The sequence below is a fragment of the Pristiophorus japonicus genome, chromosome 9, assembly GCF_044704955.1.
Source record: "Pristiophorus japonicus isolate sPriJap1 chromosome 9, sPriJap1.hap1, whole genome shotgun sequence".
Taxonomy (NCBI): domain Eukaryota; kingdom Metazoa; phylum Chordata; class Chondrichthyes; family Pristiophoridae; genus Pristiophorus; species Pristiophorus japonicus.
Window position 1 is genome coordinate 223,577,852 of NC_091985.1, and position 18,426 is coordinate 223,596,277.

General features: G+C 46.8%; 1 protein-coding gene and 1 long non-coding RNA gene across 4 annotated transcripts in view; one reads left to right on the forward strand and one right to left on the reverse strand.

The window, feature by feature from the left end:
- LOC139273758 (zinc finger protein 502-like) overlaps positions 1-12,029 on the forward strand; it is a 28,639-nt gene extending 16,610 nt beyond the window's left edge. For both annotated transcript variants that reach the window (XM_070890814.1, XM_070890815.1), the window contains exon 3: positions 10,598-12,029. In XM_070890814.1, the coding sequence (XP_070746915.1) occupies positions 10,934-11,884 (951 nt within the window). In that variant the 5' untranslated portion in view covers positions 10,598-10,933 and the 3' untranslated portion in view covers positions 11,885-12,029. The remainder of the gene's footprint in view (positions 1-10,597) is intronic.
- The window catches only part of LOC139273804 (uncharacterized), a 38,964-nt gene extending 24,551 nt beyond the window's left edge, over positions 1-14,413 (reverse strand). Inside the window, exons 1-2 of one of the 2 annotated variants that reach the window (XR_011595369.1) lie at positions 14,256-14,413; positions 12,186-12,248 (exon numbers count right to left, since the gene is read on the reverse strand). This is a non-coding gene — a long non-coding RNA (uncharacterized lncRNA). The other variant, XR_011595368.1, reaches the window with a different exon arrangement.
- Positions 14,414-18,426: the final 4,013 nt, after the last annotated feature.

The following is an 18,426-nucleotide window of genomic DNA, read 5'->3' on the forward strand; positions in this document are numbered from 1 at the left end:
AGGACAATCCCCCTATCCCAGGAATCAGTCTGGTGAACCTTTGTTGAACTCTCTCTGTGGCAAGTATATCCTTCCTTAGGTAAGGAGACCAAAACTGTACACAATACTCTCGGTGTGGTCTCACCGTGGCTCTATATAATTACAGCAAGACATCTTTGCTCTTATGCTCAAATCCCCGTATAATAAAGGCCAACATATAATTTCCTTTCTTAATTGCTTACTGTACCTACATGTTAACTTTCAGTGATTTGTATGCAAGGACACCCGATCACCAACATTTCCCAATCTCTCACAATTTAAAAAAATACTCCGCTTTTCTATTTTTCCTACTAAAATGGATAACCTCACATTTCTCCACATTATATTCCACTTGCCATGTTCTTTCCCACTCACATAGCCTGTCTATATCCCCTTGAAGCCTCTTTGCAGCCTCCTCACAACTACATTCCCACCTAGCTTGTGTCATCAGCAAACTTGGATATATTACATTTGGTCCCCTCATCCCAATCATTGATATATATTGTGAATAGCTGAGGCCCCAAGCATTGATCCTTGCGGCACCCCACTAGTTACAGCCTGCCAACCTGAAAATGCTTTTTAATTTGGACCCCAACTCCTGAAACTCTTTCAGCAGAACCTCATTCCTAGTTCTACCTATGTCGTTGGCTCCTACATGGACCACGACAACTGATCCTCCCCTTCCCACTCCAAGTTCTTCTGCAGCCGTGAGGAGATTCTTTAGCCCCGGCACCAGGCAGGCAATACAACCGTCAAAAATCCCGGTCGCGTCTGCAGAGAACAGTATCTATCCCTCTGACTATACTGTCCCCTGCCACAACTACATTCCTTTTCAAAGTGTCCAGGTAACTCTCCCCCTCCTGGATACCCTGCAATATCTGCACCTCAGACTCCAGCTCAACAACTCTGAGCTGAAACTCCTCAAGATGCAGGTACTTCCTGCAAAGGTGTTTGTCTGGGATATCACAATGCTCTCACAAACTCCCACATGCTGCAATTGTGGCACACCACCTGCACTGTCAGCCTTGTATCACCTTGTTCTATTTAATTAAATGTAATTACATTTGTATTTAAGTAACTTAGTTTACAGTTTAGTTCTTTGACTTCTTACTTGATCTGCATTTAATAATGGATAATGACATTAAATATCTACCTGTAACACAAAACACTACAAACAGTGTGGGCAAAAAACTGCAACTCCTTCCCCCTCTTCTCCCAATTCCCACTCTTTCCAAGTTCCCAAATAAACCATTCTGTTTAAGTGCACTCCGTTTAAGACCGCTCTGTGCAGACCACTTAAGGAGTGGTGAGGGAGTCCACAACATGGGGAAATAACCTTCAAATCAGAGCTAGGCCGTTCAGGGTGATGTCAGGAAGCACTTCCTCACACAAATGCTGAGAGGCTGTTTCTCTTGGCTCAGAGTCTAGAACTAGGGGGTCACAGTTTCAGGCTAAGGCCCAGAGATGACCGAGATGAGGAGAAATTTCTTCATTCAGAGGGTAGTGAATCTTTGGAATTCTCTGCCCTAAATGCTCATTGAGTATATTCAGGGCTGAGATCGATAGATTTTTGGACACTAAAGAAATCAAGGGAAAAGGGGATAGGGCGGGAAAGTGGAGCTGAAATACAAGATCAGACTTGATCTTATTGAATGGCGGAGCAGGCTCGAGGGATCGCATGGCCCACTCCTGCTCCTATTTCATATCCTCTTATATTCTTCAAGGATAGTGGAAATCCAGAACTCTGTTCCCAATAAAACTGAGGCTGGGAGATAATTGAAAATTACAAAACTGAGATTGATGGATTCTCCTTAGGCAAGGGTATTAAGGGCGATGGAACCAAGGCAGGTAGACGGAGTTGAAATACTGATCAGCCATGATTTAATTGAATGGCGGAACAGGCTCAAGGGGCCGAATGGCCTTTTCCTGTTCCTATGTTCCTACAGTGATGACATTTGTAAACTCCTTTTACAGGGGATTAGGTGGTGAGGATATGCAGACGGGATTAAACCTGGGTCTGTCCTGTTAATGTGACTCAGTCACACTGGGCGCTACCTTTACCCACTGAGCCATTGGGAGGAGGGATCAGTGACCCTGCTGGAAAATGCACGTATGAGGCCTCGGGTGAGGACAGTGGAATAGCCTGTCGACACTCACTGTCGAGGTTCACACATGGAGATTGGGCACATGGGTCACATATTAGAGAGAAACTGGTGAGTGTAGAACTGAACCCAGCCAGAGTCAGCACCTTCAGGGGAGGAGAGGGAGGGGAACCAGTGAGTGCAGAACTGAACCCAGCCAGAGTCAGCACCTTTAGGGGAGGAGAGGGAGGGGATTCAGTGAGTGTAGAACCGAACCCAGCCAGAGTCAGCACCTTCAGGGGTAGAGTGAAGAGAAGGGTAAAATAGTAGCAATTTGTGCAATGTGCCTTGTTCTCTCCCTGGATCTTAAACTACTGAACTCACTCTTCCTCTAAAACTTCAGCTTGGTGGCCCTCAGTCCCAACTCCTTCATTTACCTCCTCTTCTCTCCTCCTCTTTCCCCCTTGGTTGTGTTCCACACTCTGGGCCCTGGGCCTTCCCCGGGGATTCTCTGTATGAACAGGGCGGGATGTGTGTTGAGACAGGATGTCCCAGCTCTCCACCTTTAAAGGGACAAGGAGAGGACCAGCTGGGCTGAATGGCCCTGTTTATGACATCACTGCAGTGCCTAGCAACCAACCTCCCTGAGCTCTGCTCATTATGGGTTGGCAGTGTTTGATGGGACAGTGTAGAGGGAGCTTTACTCTGTATTTAACCCATGCTGTACCTGACTGCAGAGTGCTTCAGGCAGACAATATGATCTCAGAATACCCCATTCCCCAGCACTGACATCTGTCACCTCGATGTGAACATCATTTAACACAAAGATAAGAAAAACGCATCAGTTCCTCCCCCGGACACAGATCCGGAGGGACAGTGAGTGTCCCAAACATTGTTGTACAGTGTGCTCGATAGTTCCTCCCTGGGTCTGAGCCTTTTGGTGATGATTTGAATTTGATGTCCTCGAGTTACTGACTCTCCAACTGGTGGAAATAGTTTTTCCTCATTTACCTGATCAAACTTTGAACACCTCCCTCAGATCTCCAATTACCCTTTGTTCTAATGAAAAGAGCCCCAGTTTCTCCAATCTCCCCTGATAACTAAAGCCTCTCTTCCCTGGTATCGTCTCAGTGAATCTCTCTGCACCCTCTCCATGGCCTCCACATCCTTCCTGGTGTAAGATCCCCAAAACCTGACACAATATTCGAACTGCAGTCCAACCAATGATTTGTACAGGTTTACATGACCTTTGCCCTTTTGTACTCCACAGCCCTATTTATAAAACCTAGGATCCCATGTGTTTTTTAACCACTTTATCAACTTGTCCTCCTACTTTTAAAGATTTGTGTATCTGAACCCCTTGTAGGTTTTAGAGATAACATAAGAACTTAAGAATTAGGAACAGGAGTAGGCCATCTAGCCCCTTGAGCCTGCTCCGCCATTCAATAAGATCATGACTGATCTGGCCGTGGACTCAGCTCCACTTACCCGCCCTCTCCCCGTAACCCTTAATTCCCTTATTGGTTAAAAATCTATCTATCTGTGACTTGAATACATTCAATGAGCTAGCCTCAACTGCTTCCTTGGGCAGAGAATTCCACAGATTCACAACCCTCTGGGAGAAGAAATTCCTTTTCAACTCGGTTTTAAATTGGCTTCCCCGTATTTTGAGGCTGTGCCCCCTAGTTCTAGTCTTCCCGACCAGTGGAAACAACCTCTTTGCCTTTAACATAATATGGCTAAAATACATCTCATGGGATTAAGGGTAATATATTATCTTGGATTGATGATTGGTTAATGGACAGAAAACAGAGTAGGAATAAACGATACTTTTTCATAGAATCATAAAAATGTACAGCACGGAAGGAGGCCATTTCGGCCCATCGTGTCCGCGCCAGCCGACCAAGACCTTTGCTTAAAAAGGGAGAAAGGGATAGACCAAGTAATTACAGGCCAGTCAGCTAACCTCAGTGGTGGGAAAAGTATTGCAAAAAATCCTGACGGAAAGAATAAATCTTCATTTGGAAAGACATGGATTAATCAAGGACAGTCAGCATGGATTTGTTAAGGGAAGGTCGTGCCTGACTAACTTGATTGAATTTTTCAAGGAGGTAACCAGAAGGGTCGATGAGATCAGTGCATATATTGTCGTGCACATGAATTTTAGCAAATCTTTTGATCAGGTCCCACATGGCAGACTGGTTACGAAAGTAAAAGCCCATGGGATCCAAGGTAAAGAGGCAAGTTGGATCCAAAATTGGCTCAGAGGAAGGAAGCAAAGGGTAATGGTTGATGGTTGTTTTTGTGACTGGAAGGCTGTATCCAGTGAGATTCTGCAGGGCTCAGTGCAGGGTCCCTTGCTTTTTATGGTATGTATCAATGACTTAGACTTGAATGTTGGGGATATGATTAAGAAGTTTGCAGATGACACTAAAATAGGCTGTGTAGTTGATAATTAAGAAAGCTGCAGAACAGTGACAAATGGAATTCAATCCGGAGAAGTGCGAGGTAATGCATTTGGGGAGGTCTAACAAGACAAAGGAATACACATTAACTGGTACGGCATTGAAAGATGTAGAGGAACAAATGGACCTTGGAGTGCAGGTTCACAGATCCCTGAAGGTAGCAGGCCAGGTAGATAAGGTGATTAAGAAGGCATGTGGAATACTTACCTTTATCAGTCGAGGCCTGGAATACAAGAGGCAAGGACGTATGCTTGAACTGCATAAAACACTGGTTAGGCTGCAGCTGGAGTACTGTATGCAGTTCTGGTCACCATATTACAGGAAAGGGTGCAGAGGAAATTTACCAGATTGTTGCCTGGTCTGTAGAACTTTGGCTATGAGGTAAGATTGGATAGTCTAGGTCTGTTTTCTTTGGGACAGAGCAGGCTGAGGGGAGACCTGATTGAGGTGTATAAGATTATGAGGGGCCTGGATAGAGTGGATAGAAAGGACCTGTGTTCCTTGGCAGAGGGTTCAACAACCAGAGGGCCAGATTTAAAGTAATTGCATGGAAGTATTGAGGGGAAATTTATTTACCCAAAGGGTGGTGGGAGTCTGGAAACATAGAAACATAAAAAATAGGTGCAGGAGTAGGCCATTCGGCCCTTCGAGCCTGCACCAATAAGATCATGGCTGATCATTCACCTCAGTACCCCTTTCCTGCTTTCTCTCCATACCCCTTGATCCCTTTAGCCATAAGGGCCATATCAAACTCCTTCTTGAATATATCTAACGAACTGACATCAACAACTCTATGCGGTAGAGAATTCCACAGGTTCACAATTCTCTGAGTGAAGAAGTTTTTCCTCATCTTGGTCCTAAATGGCTTACCCCTTAGTCTTACTCTGTGACCCCTGATTCTAGACTTCCCCAACATTGGGAACTTTCTTCCTGCATCTAACGGTCAGAATTTTATATGTTTCTATGAGATCCCCCTCTCATTCTTCTAAACTACAGTGAATACGGGCCCAGTCGATCCAGTCTCTTCTCATATGTCAGTCCTGCCATCCCGGGAATCAGTCTGGTGAACCTTCGCTGCACTCCCTCAATAGGAGACCAAAACTGAACACAATATTCTAGGTGTGGCCTCACCAAGGCTCTGTACAACTGCAGTAAGACCTCCCTGCTCCTATACTCAAATCCCCTAGCTATGAAGGCCAACATGCCATTTGCCTTCTTCACCGCCTGCTGTACCTGCATGCCAACGTTCAATGACTGATGTACCATGACACCCAGGTCTCGTTGCACCTCCCCTTTCCCTAATCTGCCCGCCATTCAGATAATAATCTGCCTTCATGTTTTTGCCACCTAAGTGGATAACCTCACATTTATCCACATTATACTGCATCTGCCATGCATTTGCCCACTCACCTAACCTGTCCAAGTCACCCTGCAGCCTCTTAGCATCCTCCTCACAGCTCACACAGCCACCCAGCTTAGTGTCATCTGCAAACTTGGAGATATTACACTCAATTCCTTCATCTAAATCATTGATGTATATTGTAAATAGCTGGGATTCCAGCACTGAGCCCTATGGTACCCCACTAATCACAGCCTGCCATTCTGAAAAGGACCCGATTATCCCGACTTTCTGCTTGCTGTCTGCCAACCAGTTCTCTATCCACGTCAATACATTACCCCCAATATCATGTGCTTTAATTTTGCACACCAATCTCTTGTGTTGGACCTTGTCAAAAGCTTTTTGAAAGTCCAAATACACCACATCCACTGGTTCTCCCTTGTCCACTCTACTAGTTACATCCTCAAAAAATTATAGAAGATTTGTCAAGCATGATTTCCTTTCATAAATCCATGCTGACTTGGACTGATCCTGTCAATCCTTTCCAAATGCGCTGCTATTTCATCTTTAATAATTGATTCCAGCATTTTCCCCACTACCGATGTCAGGCTAACCGGTCTATAATTCCCCGTTTTCTCTCTCCCTCCTTTTTTAAAAATTGGTGTTACATTAGCTACCCTCCAGTCCATAGGAACTGATCCAGAGTCGACAGACTGTTAGAAAACGATCACCAATGCATCCACTATTTCTAAGGCCACTTCTTTAAGTACTCTGGGCTGCAGACTATCAGGCCGTGGGGATTTATCAGCCTTCAATCCCATCAATTTCCCTAACACAATTTCCTGACTAATAATAATTTCCTTCAGTTCCTCCTTCTCGCTAGATCCTCGGTCCCCTAGTATTTTCGGAAGGTTATTCGAGTCTTCCTTCGTGAAGACAGTGCCAAAGTATTTGTTCAATTGGTCCACCATTTCTTTGTTCCCCATTATAAATTCACCTGATTCTGACTGCAAGGGACCTACATTTGTCTTCACTAATCTCTTTCTCTTCACATATCTATAGAAGCTTTTGCAGTCAGTTTTTATGTTCTCAGCAAGCTTCCTCTTATACTCTATTTCCCCCCTCCGAATTAAACACTTTGTCCTCCTCTGCTGGATTCTAAATTTCTCTTAGTCCTCAGGTTTGCTGCTTTTTCTGGCCAATTCATATGCCTCTTCCTTGGACTTAACACTGTCCCTAATTTCCCTTGTTAGCCACGGTTGAGCCACCTTCCCCGTTTTATTTTTACTCCAGACAGGGATATACAATTGTTGAAGTTCATCCATGTGATCTTTAAATGTTTGCCATTGCCTATCCACCACCAACCCTTTAAGTATCATTTGCCAGTCTATTCTAGCCAATTCACGTCTCATACCACCAATGTTACAAGGCATTAGCTAGAATCTAACACCCCTTTCCTTTTCTGCTTCTCTACTGCTTTTACATTTTTACCATTTAATGTACTTTTCCTCACACATTTTGGGACAAAGAAATATCACCTCACATTTATCTCGGTTACATTTCATCTGACATCTACCCACCCTATTTACTAACCTGTGCATTCATACTGAAACTACTTAGTCATTTCACAGTTGGCCATCGTCCCTTTTTTGGTCTCCTCTGGAGATTTTGATCGTGTGCCCCATATATCCAAGCCCAGATCATTTCTCTACATTGAGCAGAGCAATGGTCCCAATACTGACCCTGGGGACACCACTGTTTACATTCCTCCACTCTGAAAAACCTCCATTAACCACTACTCTCTGTTTTCTGCCCTTTACCCAACATCCTCTCCACGCTGCCCCATTCCCTTTAATACCGTGATTTGATCAACAAGCCTCCTGTCCGGCACCTTATCAAACACCCTTTGACAATCCATCTACACAACATCCCCTGCATTTCCTTTCTCACTGCACTGTGTTATTTCCTCAAATAATCCCTGCTGTCTGTCCTGCACTAATCCATTTCACTACCAAATGTTGCAATGTTTGCTCCACCCCACAGGGTTTTTATTGTTGAAAGCCACAACAGAAAGGTCCACAAAGCGGTGACTCGTCAGGGAGCGTCTGCAAATGAAGCAGAAACATGGAGTGGTCAGGGAGCATCTGTAAATGAAGGAGAAATGGTGACAGACCGGTCTGTAAATGAAGGCGAATTGGTGATTGGTCAGGGAGCATCTGTCATTGAGGGAGAAATGGTGAATGGTCAGGGAGTGTCTGTAAATGAAGGAGAATTGGTGATTGGTCAGGGAGCATCTGTAAATGAAGGAGAATTGGTGACAGACCAGGGAGGGTCTGTAAATGAAGGAGAAATGGAGACTGGTTTCCCTCTCTCTCTCTTGTCCCCTGTCATATGCAATGTGTGTGGAGGATTTTTATGAAATCGGATCAAAAAAGATAAATTATGCAGAAAATAACTGATTTCACATCTTATGTGATATAGTTATATTACGGGATGGTTCAAAGGAACTTCTTTGTCCATATTTGTAAAGCAACAAAGAGTGGGCGGGGCTTCAGGGTCCCAGTGACCGGGAGAGAAAATCATTGACTCATTGATTTTGTTCTCACTCTGCACACAGGGGCTTTCTCAGCATCTCTCCTGAAGGCGCTGGTAAATGCTGGGGAGACAGTTTACAGCCCATAGAATTGTAACAGATGGGTCCAGATTTAGATCCCCTTGTTCTCAGAGCTGCTTAAGTCCCACTCCAGAGACTTGAGCACAAAAATCCAGGCTGGCACTCCAGTGCAGCACTGCACTGTCAGAGATGTCGTCTCTTGTGATGCGACGTTAAACCGAGGACCCGGCTGCAATGAGAGTAGATTTAAAAGATCCCATGGCACTATATCGAAGAAGAGCAGGGGAGTTACCTCGGTGTCCTGGCCAATATATATCCCTCAATCAACATCACTAAAATACGTTATCTGTTCATTGCTGTTTGTGGGAGCTTTCTGTGCACAAATTAATTGCCTCATTTCCTACTTTAAAATCGGAAATACAACACCTGCCCTTTCACCTCCTCCCTTCCCACCGTCCAGGGCCACAGACACTCCTTCCAGGTGAAACAACGATTTATTGTACTACTTTGAATTTAGTATACTGTATTCGCTGCTCGTGATGCAGTGTCCTCGACATTGGAGAGACCAAATGCAGATTGGGTGATCGCATCGCGGAATACCTTCGTTCAGTCGCAAGCATGACTCTGAGTTTCCGATCGCTTGTTACTGAAATTCTCCGGACCACTCCCACTCTGACCTCGCTGTCCTCGGCCTCCTCCACTGTTCTAATAAAGCTCGAGGCACAGAATTTCATCTTCCGGACTCAACATTGATTTCCACAATTTCACCATAACCACTGCTCCCATTGTTTAGTACAGCAGCTGTTGGTAATGATCTCCTATTGCCATTTACACCTCCTCCAGACCCATCTTTTGTTTCTTGTCCCATCACCATCTCCTTTTGCCTTGCTCCATCATCCCTTTTGTCATTTAATCACTCCTGTCTTTCCTCCCCTTTCCCTGCCTCTGCACTTATTTAAAACTTATATTCATGACTGAGATAGATAGATTTTTGGAGTCTCAAGGAATCAAGAGATAGGGAGATGGGGCGGGAAAGTGGAGTTGAGGTTGATGATCAGCCATGATCTTATTGAATGGCGGAGCAGGCTCGAGGGGCCGGAGGGCCGACCCCTGCTCCTATTTTCCAGTTCTGATGAAAGGAAAGTGACCTGATACCTTAACTCTAATTTCTATCTCTACAGATGTTGCCTGAGTATTTCCATTATTTTCTGTTATATTTCAGGTTACCAGTGAGTGTAGAACTGAAACCTGCCAGAGTCAGCACCTTCAGGGGAGGAGAGGAAGGGGAACCAGTGAGTGTAGAACTGAAACCTGCCAGAGTCATCACCTTCAGGGGAGGAGAGGGAGGGGAACTAGTGAGTGTAGCACTGAAACCTGCCAGAGTCAGCACCTTCAGGGGAGAGAGGGAGGGGAACCAGTGAATGTAGAACTGAAACCTGCCAGAGTCAGCACCTTCAGGGGAGAGAGGGAGGGGAACCAGTGAGTGTAGAACTGAACCCAGCCAGAGTCAGCACCTTCAGGGAAGGAGAGGGAGGGGAACCAGTGAGTGTCGAACTGAAACCTGCCAGAGTCAGCACCTTCAGGGAAGGAGAGGGAGGGGAACCAGTGAGTGTCGAACTGAAACCCGCCAGAGTCAGCACCTTCAGGGAAGGAGAGGGAGGGGAACCAGTGAGTGTCGAACTGAAACCTGCCAGAGTCAGCACTTTCAGGGGAGGAGAGGGAGAGGAACCAGTGAGTGTCGAACTGAAACCCGCCAGAGTCAGCACTTTCAGGGGAGGAGAGGAAGGGGAACCAGTGAGTATAGAACTACACCCAACCAGAGTCAGCACTTTCAGGGGAGGAGAGGGAGGGGAACCAGTGAGTGTAAAACTGCACCCAGCCAGAGTTGGTGGTGAAAACTGGGAGCGGAGGACAAACTGTCTTGAGACGTGCGATGTGTTTGGCTTTCAGCACAGGGAGGAGGGAGAGTGCGGAACGGGGATTTGCAGCTTTGGGGAAACAAGAGAGGAAAGAATGTTCCATAGAAACTAGAATTGTCTGTTCTGTACTTAGTGATGAGTTCTGTAATCTCCTTTTACAGAGTATTAGAAGGGGAGATTTTCAGACAGGAAACAAAAACCAAACATCACATCAAGATCTGACAGAGTCACTTGATTCCTCCGGACCTGAATATCATCGGCCTTTGAATATGGCAGGAGAATTATTTGCTTGTTCTGTCTTTAGGAAAAGATTTCACAAATCGGCGTGACTAGAGAAGCACCGAGACACACACACCCGTGTGAGTGTTCCAGTGCACTGACTGTGGAAAGAGCTTTAACCAGTTACACAACCTGAAAAAACATCGCACCATTCACAGCACGGAGAAACCATTACACGTGTTGTGTGTGTGGACGAGGCTTCAACTGATCATCCAACCATGGAGAGTCACAAGGACACCTGCACCACGGAGAAACCGTGGAAATGTGGGGACTGTGGAAAGGGATTCAGTTACCCGTCTGAGCTGGAAACTCATCAACGCAGTCACACCGGGGAGAGACCGTTCACCTGCCCCATGTGTGGGAAGGGATTCACTCGGTCATCCCATCTGCTGACACACCAACAAGTTCACACTGGGGCGAGCCCATTCACTTGCTCCATGTGTGGAAAGGGATTCCCTTCATCATCAACCCTGCTGACACACCAGCGAGTTCACACTGGGGAGAGGCCGTTCATCTGCTCTGACTGTGGGAAGCATTTCACTCAGTCATCCAACCTGCTGACACACCAGCAAGTTCACACTGGGGAAAGGCCATTCACCTGCTCTGGGTGTGGGAAGGGATTCGCTCAGTCATCCAACCTTCTAAAGCACCAACGTATTCACACTGGGAAGAGGCCTTTCACCTGCTCTGAGTGTGGGAAGGGATTCACTCAGTTATCCCACCTGCTGACAAACCAGGGAGCTCACACTACAGAGAGACAGTTCACCTGTGAGTGTGGGAAGGGAATCAATTTGTCATCCAACCTGCTAAAGCACCAGCGAGTTCACATTGGGGATAGACCGTTCACCTGCTCTGAGTGTGGGAAGGGATTCACTCCGTCATCCAGTCTGTTGAAACACCACCGAGTTCACACTGGGGAGAGGCCATTCACCTGTTTGGAGTGTGGGAAGGGATTTATTAGTTCATCCAACCTTCTAACGCACCAGCGTATTCACACTGGGGAGAGACCGTTCACCTGCTCTGAGTGTGGAAAGAGTTTCATTAGTTCATTTAACCTTCTATCGCACCAGCAAGTTCACACCACGGAGAGCCCATTCACCTGCTCTGAGTGTGGGAAGAGATTCACTCATTCATCCATCCTGCTGACACACCAGCAAGTTCACAAGTGACTGCAGGGGTGGGAGTCTACTATTATTGCTGCTGTTAATCACATCCCGGCTGAACCATGTTCATTCTGACAGTTGGGGTTTGTTTCTGCTGATGTTAATAACCCCTGTAACTGGGCTGCTGTTTAATATTTTGATATTTCAAATAAAAGTGTCGATATTTAATGTTCCAAGATAAGAGGAGACTAATTGATGTCCTGTTACTGACTGCTCCATTTTGGGCATTTTCTCCTTTCTAATTCTAGATTATTTCAGTTCTCAAATCTGTTCGTTCCTCTCATAGACAAGTCCCAGCTCCCCCTACCTTCCAGAGTGCCTCTCCTTGCCTTGGTATCCAGGGACGGGCTCGGTAACATGCCCGGGATCACTAAACACAAAACACAGTTTGTTAATCACGTTCAGCTACTGGACTTAGCATGTGCCCCACAGCATTTCTCTCACCTTCGATGTGTGAATAAATCATCATGCCTGCAAACCTCATCTTGAATTTAAATCCACTCAGCAAATGTATTTAACAAAATATGAACAAGTAAATACATCATGGTCCAATAATCCAACTCCTTATTGACAGCAGGAAGTCTGTTGTCTAACTCCTCGAGTAAACAAAATAAAGAGCCCAAATGTAAGAGCCCCTCGAATCCTTTAATACCTTTCAAATGATGACCAGTTCTTTCTTATTGTAGAATTCTCCGTCCCTGTGGGAGTCAATATCGGTCAAAAACTGCTGATTGGAAACTTCTAAAAAAATTTATCTTTTTCAGTTTTAAGCTGACCCGTTACTTCTCTGAGAATCTCCAAGGAGACTCTTTGATTTGAACACATCTCTCTTTTATATCCACCATTAGAGTTACGGGGAATTCGAATACATGACCACTCAAATTTAAAAGAGCCCGTCAGTCACATACAGACTGAACCAATCACACAGCTCGGTGTCAGTATGAACTATTTCTCTCACCAGCCTGTAAATGAAACCTGTAATACTGAGGCTAAAATTCCCCCTCCGTGTGCCGGGGGTGCAGGCAGTGCTGGGCAGAAGGAGCAGCAAACTGGCTTCAGAGCTGACTTTTCCCTTTCCCGGTGTTTTGCGATGAGCATATGCTGGGGCCCAGTGAGCTTTCACTGCTCCTGACAGGGTAGATGGAGAGAGAATGTTTCCCCTCATGGGGGAATCCAGAACTAGGGAGCATAGTTTCAGAATAAAGGGTCGCCCAATTAAAACAGAAATTAGGAGGAATTTCTTCTCTTAGAGAATCGTGAATCTTTGGAATTCTCTACCCCAGAGAGCTGTGGAGGATGGGTCTTTGAACATATTTAAGGTGGTGATACAGATTTTTGAAGGAGAATGGAGTCAAGGGCTTGGGGAACGGGCAGGGAAGTGGAGTTGAGACCAAGATCAAATCAGCCATGATCTTATTGAATGGCGGAGCAGGCTCGAGGGGCCAAATGGCCTAGTCCTATTTCTTATATTCTCCAGGATATTTCCAAGCATGTTCTCACTGCCCCTGGAATTCTAACACATTGACCCCTGGGTGTGAGGCCAGCACTCTGTGCTATTAAACACTGGTGTGAAGCCGAGTCCTGCAGGCACACAGTCACTAGGAGCAGTTTCTAACTGACTAGAGTGACCTTTTTGGGTGATTAGTCCCACTTTTGGGCTGGTTGTGGTTTCTTCCCGCTTCCCGTTCCCTTGGATTGCATTTTTATTTGTTCCCTCTTGTTTGGTTTCACTTTCATTGCTGGACCCACCACTCAAAGCACTTTGTTCGATCTGCCCCTGGGAATGAGCAGATTCCTCTCTCATTTCCCACACTGCACCGTCTCGCCTCCTCTTTCCCCCTTGGTTGTGTTCCACACTCTGGGCCCTGGGCCTTCCCCGGGGATTCTCAGTATGAACAGGGGGGATGTGTGTTGAGACAGGATGTCCCACCTCTCCACCTTTAAAGGGACAAGGAGAGGACCCGCTGGGCTGAATGGCCCTGCTTTATGACATCACTGCAGTGCCTAGCAACCAACCTCCCGGAGCCGGTTGTTCGGGGCCTGAGGCCCACAGCGGGTGTGTGTGAAGCGGATAATGCGGAATGTTGTCTCTTGGACAGCACTCTGTGTGTGTGAAGCCCGCGGCCCCCCGAGGTTTATTAACCCGCCCATCTCTCACCTGCTGCCTCAGACACAACCGCCCCACCGCGCATGCTCAGCTCACATTGCCCGGGTGATTGACAGCAGCTCCGGACCAATAGAAAGAGCGGGGGCGGGGCTGGAGGATCGAGCGGGCAGTTAGTCCTCCAACCAATCGGAGTGTGCGAGAGGCGGGGCTGAGCCTGGTTGTGGGCGGGGCCGAGCCCGGGTGTTGCGGCTAATGACCAGATTGACGGACCTGGGCGGCGCCACAAGATGTTCCCCCGGGATCGCAGCAGCTTCTCACTCCCCGGCCGCGGGCCCTCAATAAGCTGCTAACCGGCCCAATGATTCAGGCCTGAACAGCAGAGGCTGCGGGATCCTTGTCCCATCCGTCAATCACACCATCCTGCTGAAGGAAAGTTCCAGAACAAACCGCCTCAAACTGCCCGCCCAGCACCACGTGGGTTCGGCCTGACTGACAGGAGCTCGGACCAATAGGAAGAGCCCCGGCGGAGATGGGCGGAGCGAGCTGGCGGCGGGTCCTCCAACCAATGGCGGCGCAGCAAGGGGGCGGGGCCTGGTGCCCAGCTCAGGTGTGCGGGGGCCGATTGTGACGCGGTCCCCAGGTGAGAGCAGCTGAGTGAGCCCAGAGCTGGGACTGGAATCTGGGAGAGGGGCCACAGTGAGCACAGAGCTGGGGCTGGAATCTGGGAGAGAGGTCACAGTGAGCACAGAGCTGGGACTGGAATCTGGGAGAGGGGCCACAGTGAGCACAGAGCTGGGACTGGAATCTGGGAGAGGGGCCACAGTGAGCACAGAGCTGGGGCTGGAATCTGGGAGAGAGGTCACAGTGAGCACAGAGCTGAGGCTGGAATCTGGAAGAGGGGCCACAGTGAGCACAGAGCTGGGGCTGGAATCTGGGAGAGTAGCCACAGTGAGCACAGAGCTGGGGCTGGAATCTGGGAGAGGGACCACAGTGAGCACAGAGCTGAGGCTGGAATCTGGAAGAGGGGCCACAGTGAGCCCAGAGCTGTGGGGCTGGAATCTGGGAGAGAGGTCACAGTGAGCACAGAGCTGGGGCTGGAATCTGGGAGAGGGACCACAGTGAGCACAGAGCTGGGGCTGGAATCTGGGAGAGAGGCCACTGAGCCCAGAGCTGGGGCTGGAATCTGGGAGAGAGGTCACAGTGAGCACAGAGCTGGGGCTGGAACCTGGGAGAGAGGCCACAGTGAGCACAGAGCTGGGGCTGGAATCTGGGAGAGAGGCCACTGAGCACAGAGCTGGGGCTGGAATCTGGGAGAGGGGCCACAATGAGCAGCTTTTCGAAGGGCCAAAGGGATAGCAGCTTGGGTTTTCTGACATGTAATTCAAATCAAGAGAGTACAGTGGGAATCTCCTAGCGCGAGCTGCTGCAATATCAACAAGCTGTTTAAACATCCAATCTAAATGCAGAATTTTCACAGGCCGTGAACAAGGAGGTGGCTAAGCTCTTCAAATTCTAACTTAAAAAATGTTAGAGCAAAACAAAGATTGTGGCTTGCACATGGGGAAATGACAAATCTGAAATAAAGGTGAACTAACTTTTTTTTAAAGTTACTTAACAATTTTATTTTTTTATTAAAATGGATAAATTTGACACTGCCCAACCTTTTTCTTTCTTAAGCAGTCAGCACGCTGTTAAAATCCCAGTTATACCTAACTTTTAATGGAGAATTTAACAGCGGTATTTCTGCGGAAGAGCAGTAGTTTTCATCAGTTTCCCAGAGTCGAGAGAATTCCATGATTGCCAACTCTGCGCTGAGGAGAACATCACATCCTGTGGGGGAGCAGTGAATGACAGACCACAACTTTAGTATTTACGCATTATGTTGCAGATGCGCTAAATCCTGAATTACCGTCAGTTTCAAAGGCAGAATGACAGCGAAATGACAACCAATACCACAGGTGATCTGGATATTATCACATTGCTGTTTGTGGGAGCTTGCTGTGAGCACAAATTGTATGTCATATTTCCTACATTTCTAAACTTAATTGGCTGTAAAGCACTTTGGGACATCCTGTGGCCATGAAACGTGCTCTTTCTTTCTTAACGCTGATTGATTTGACGTTATCGCGCTCACCAGGTAGCACGTCAATCGATTCAACAAACTCACAAAGATACATAAGTTTGTTGCGTAACTTTATTAGTCCAAAGTCCATCACTAAGGCTGACTCGGTCGCACCACTACTCACCAATCCCATCTGGAACAGTCTAGCCCAAGGATGTCGTTCAACATTAGATCCTACTTCACACCATTCATGATTCCCAAGGCCCAGGATTGACTTTTCTGTCTCGATATTTGTCTGTATCATTTGCACTATGTGTTTCTGGGGTATCTTAATTCACTCAATTATGAGCTTTAAAGTCATCGACAGGGGAGGTGTATAGTGTCCCAGATGCGGAATGGCTCGAATGGCTTCATCCTCCAGAGGCTGTCTTATCTACAGATTAGTGGCATTATGATGATGTACCAGTACCAATGTTTTAGCACCGATAGGCATGTTCCTCAGTGAAATCAAGCAAAAGTGATGTTTTAGCATGGGGCTTCGGGTTGAACCCACAATCATATACGTGGCAGCAGTAGCCACACAAAACTGTCCTTTTCCTTTATACATGGTATTAGTTTGGTCTTCGCCCCATTTAATTATTCCAATCTGGCATTTTGATGATTCTTTGTTGAGGGTGACCCCACAAGCTGGAACAGTGTGTTGATGGACTTTGTCACAACTACAAACCCATGTTATCCCTTTCAGAGTACACCACTGCATATCTGGTGCTATCCAAGTTCCTCCCTTCTTAATCAGATATCTTGGATACTCCTCATACTGTTTATGGATCAGACCTAGCTCAGAGTCTACCAACATTGCAACCGATTCTACCCTTTACACCTTCCAATGTGTCGTTTCATTTCCATTTTTCCTCAACAAATACAAGACCGATCCCACTAGTCTAATATCTTCATTTCTTTCCCGTTCCCTGGGGGCCAAAGACCCCATTCTCATTTTCTGCATCACATCATAGTTTATGTCTTGGTTCCTTTAAAGCATTTGTTCTTCTTGAATAAACAAAGGGGTTTGACTACCCTCTATGTTGCCCAGTCCATTCTGTACCACATTCATCACAAAGGTCACACCGAAGCTACACACGATAGATAGAAACATAGAAAATAGGTGCAAGAGTGGGCCATTCCATCCTTCTAGCCTGCACCACCATTCAATATGATCATGGCTAATCATGCAACTTCAGTGCCACTTTCCTGCTTTCTCTCCACATCCCTTAATCCCTTTAGCTGTAAGGGCCACATCTAACTCCCTTTTGAATATATCTAATGAACTGGCCTCAACAACTTTTTGTGGCAGTGAATTCCACAGGTTCACAATTCTCTGAGTGAAGAAGTTTCTCATCTCTAAATGGCTTACCCCTTACCCTTGGTTCTGGCCTTCCGCAACTTCGGGAACATTCTTCCTGCATCTAACCTGTCCAATCCCGTCAGAATTTTATATGTTTCTATGAGATCCCTTCTCATTCTTCTAAATTCCAGTGAACATAAGCCTACTCAATCCAGTTTTTCCTCATATGTCAGTCCTGCCATCCCGGGAATCAGTCTGGTGAACCTTCGCTGCATTCGCTCAATAGCAAGAATGTCCTTCCTCAGATTAGGAGACCAAACTGCACACAATATTCCAGGTGTGGCCTCACGAAGGCCCTGTGCAACTGCAGTAAGACCTGCCTGCTCCTATACTCAAATTCTCTCGCTATGAAGGCCAACATGCCATTTGCCTTCTTCACCGCCTGCTGTACCTGCATGCCAACTTTCAATGACTGATGTACCATGACACCCAGGTCTCATTGCACCTCCTCTTTTCCTAATCTGTCACATAGAAACATAGAAAATAGGTGCAGGAGTAGGCCATTCGGCCCTTCTAGCCTGCACCGCCATTCAATGAGTTCATGGCTGAACATTCAACTTCAATACCCCATTCCTGCTTTCTCGCCATACCCCTTGATCCCCCTAGTAGTAAGGACCTCATCTAACTCCTTTTTGAATATATTTAGTGAATTGGCCTCAACAACTTTCTGTGGTAGAGAATTCCACAGGTTCACCACTCTCTGGGTGAAGGAGTTCCTCCGCATCTCGGTCCTAAATGGCTTACCCCTTATCCTTAGACTGTGACCTCTGGTTCTGGACTTCCCCAACATTGGGAACATTCTTCCTGCATCTAACCTGTCTAACCCCGTCAGAATTTTAAACGTTTCTATGAGGTCCCCTCTCATTCTTCTGAACTCCAGTGAATACAAGCCCAGTTGATCCAGTCTTTCTTGATAGGTCAGTCCCGCCATCCCGGGAATCAGTTTGGTGAACCTTCGCTGCACTCCCTCAATAGCA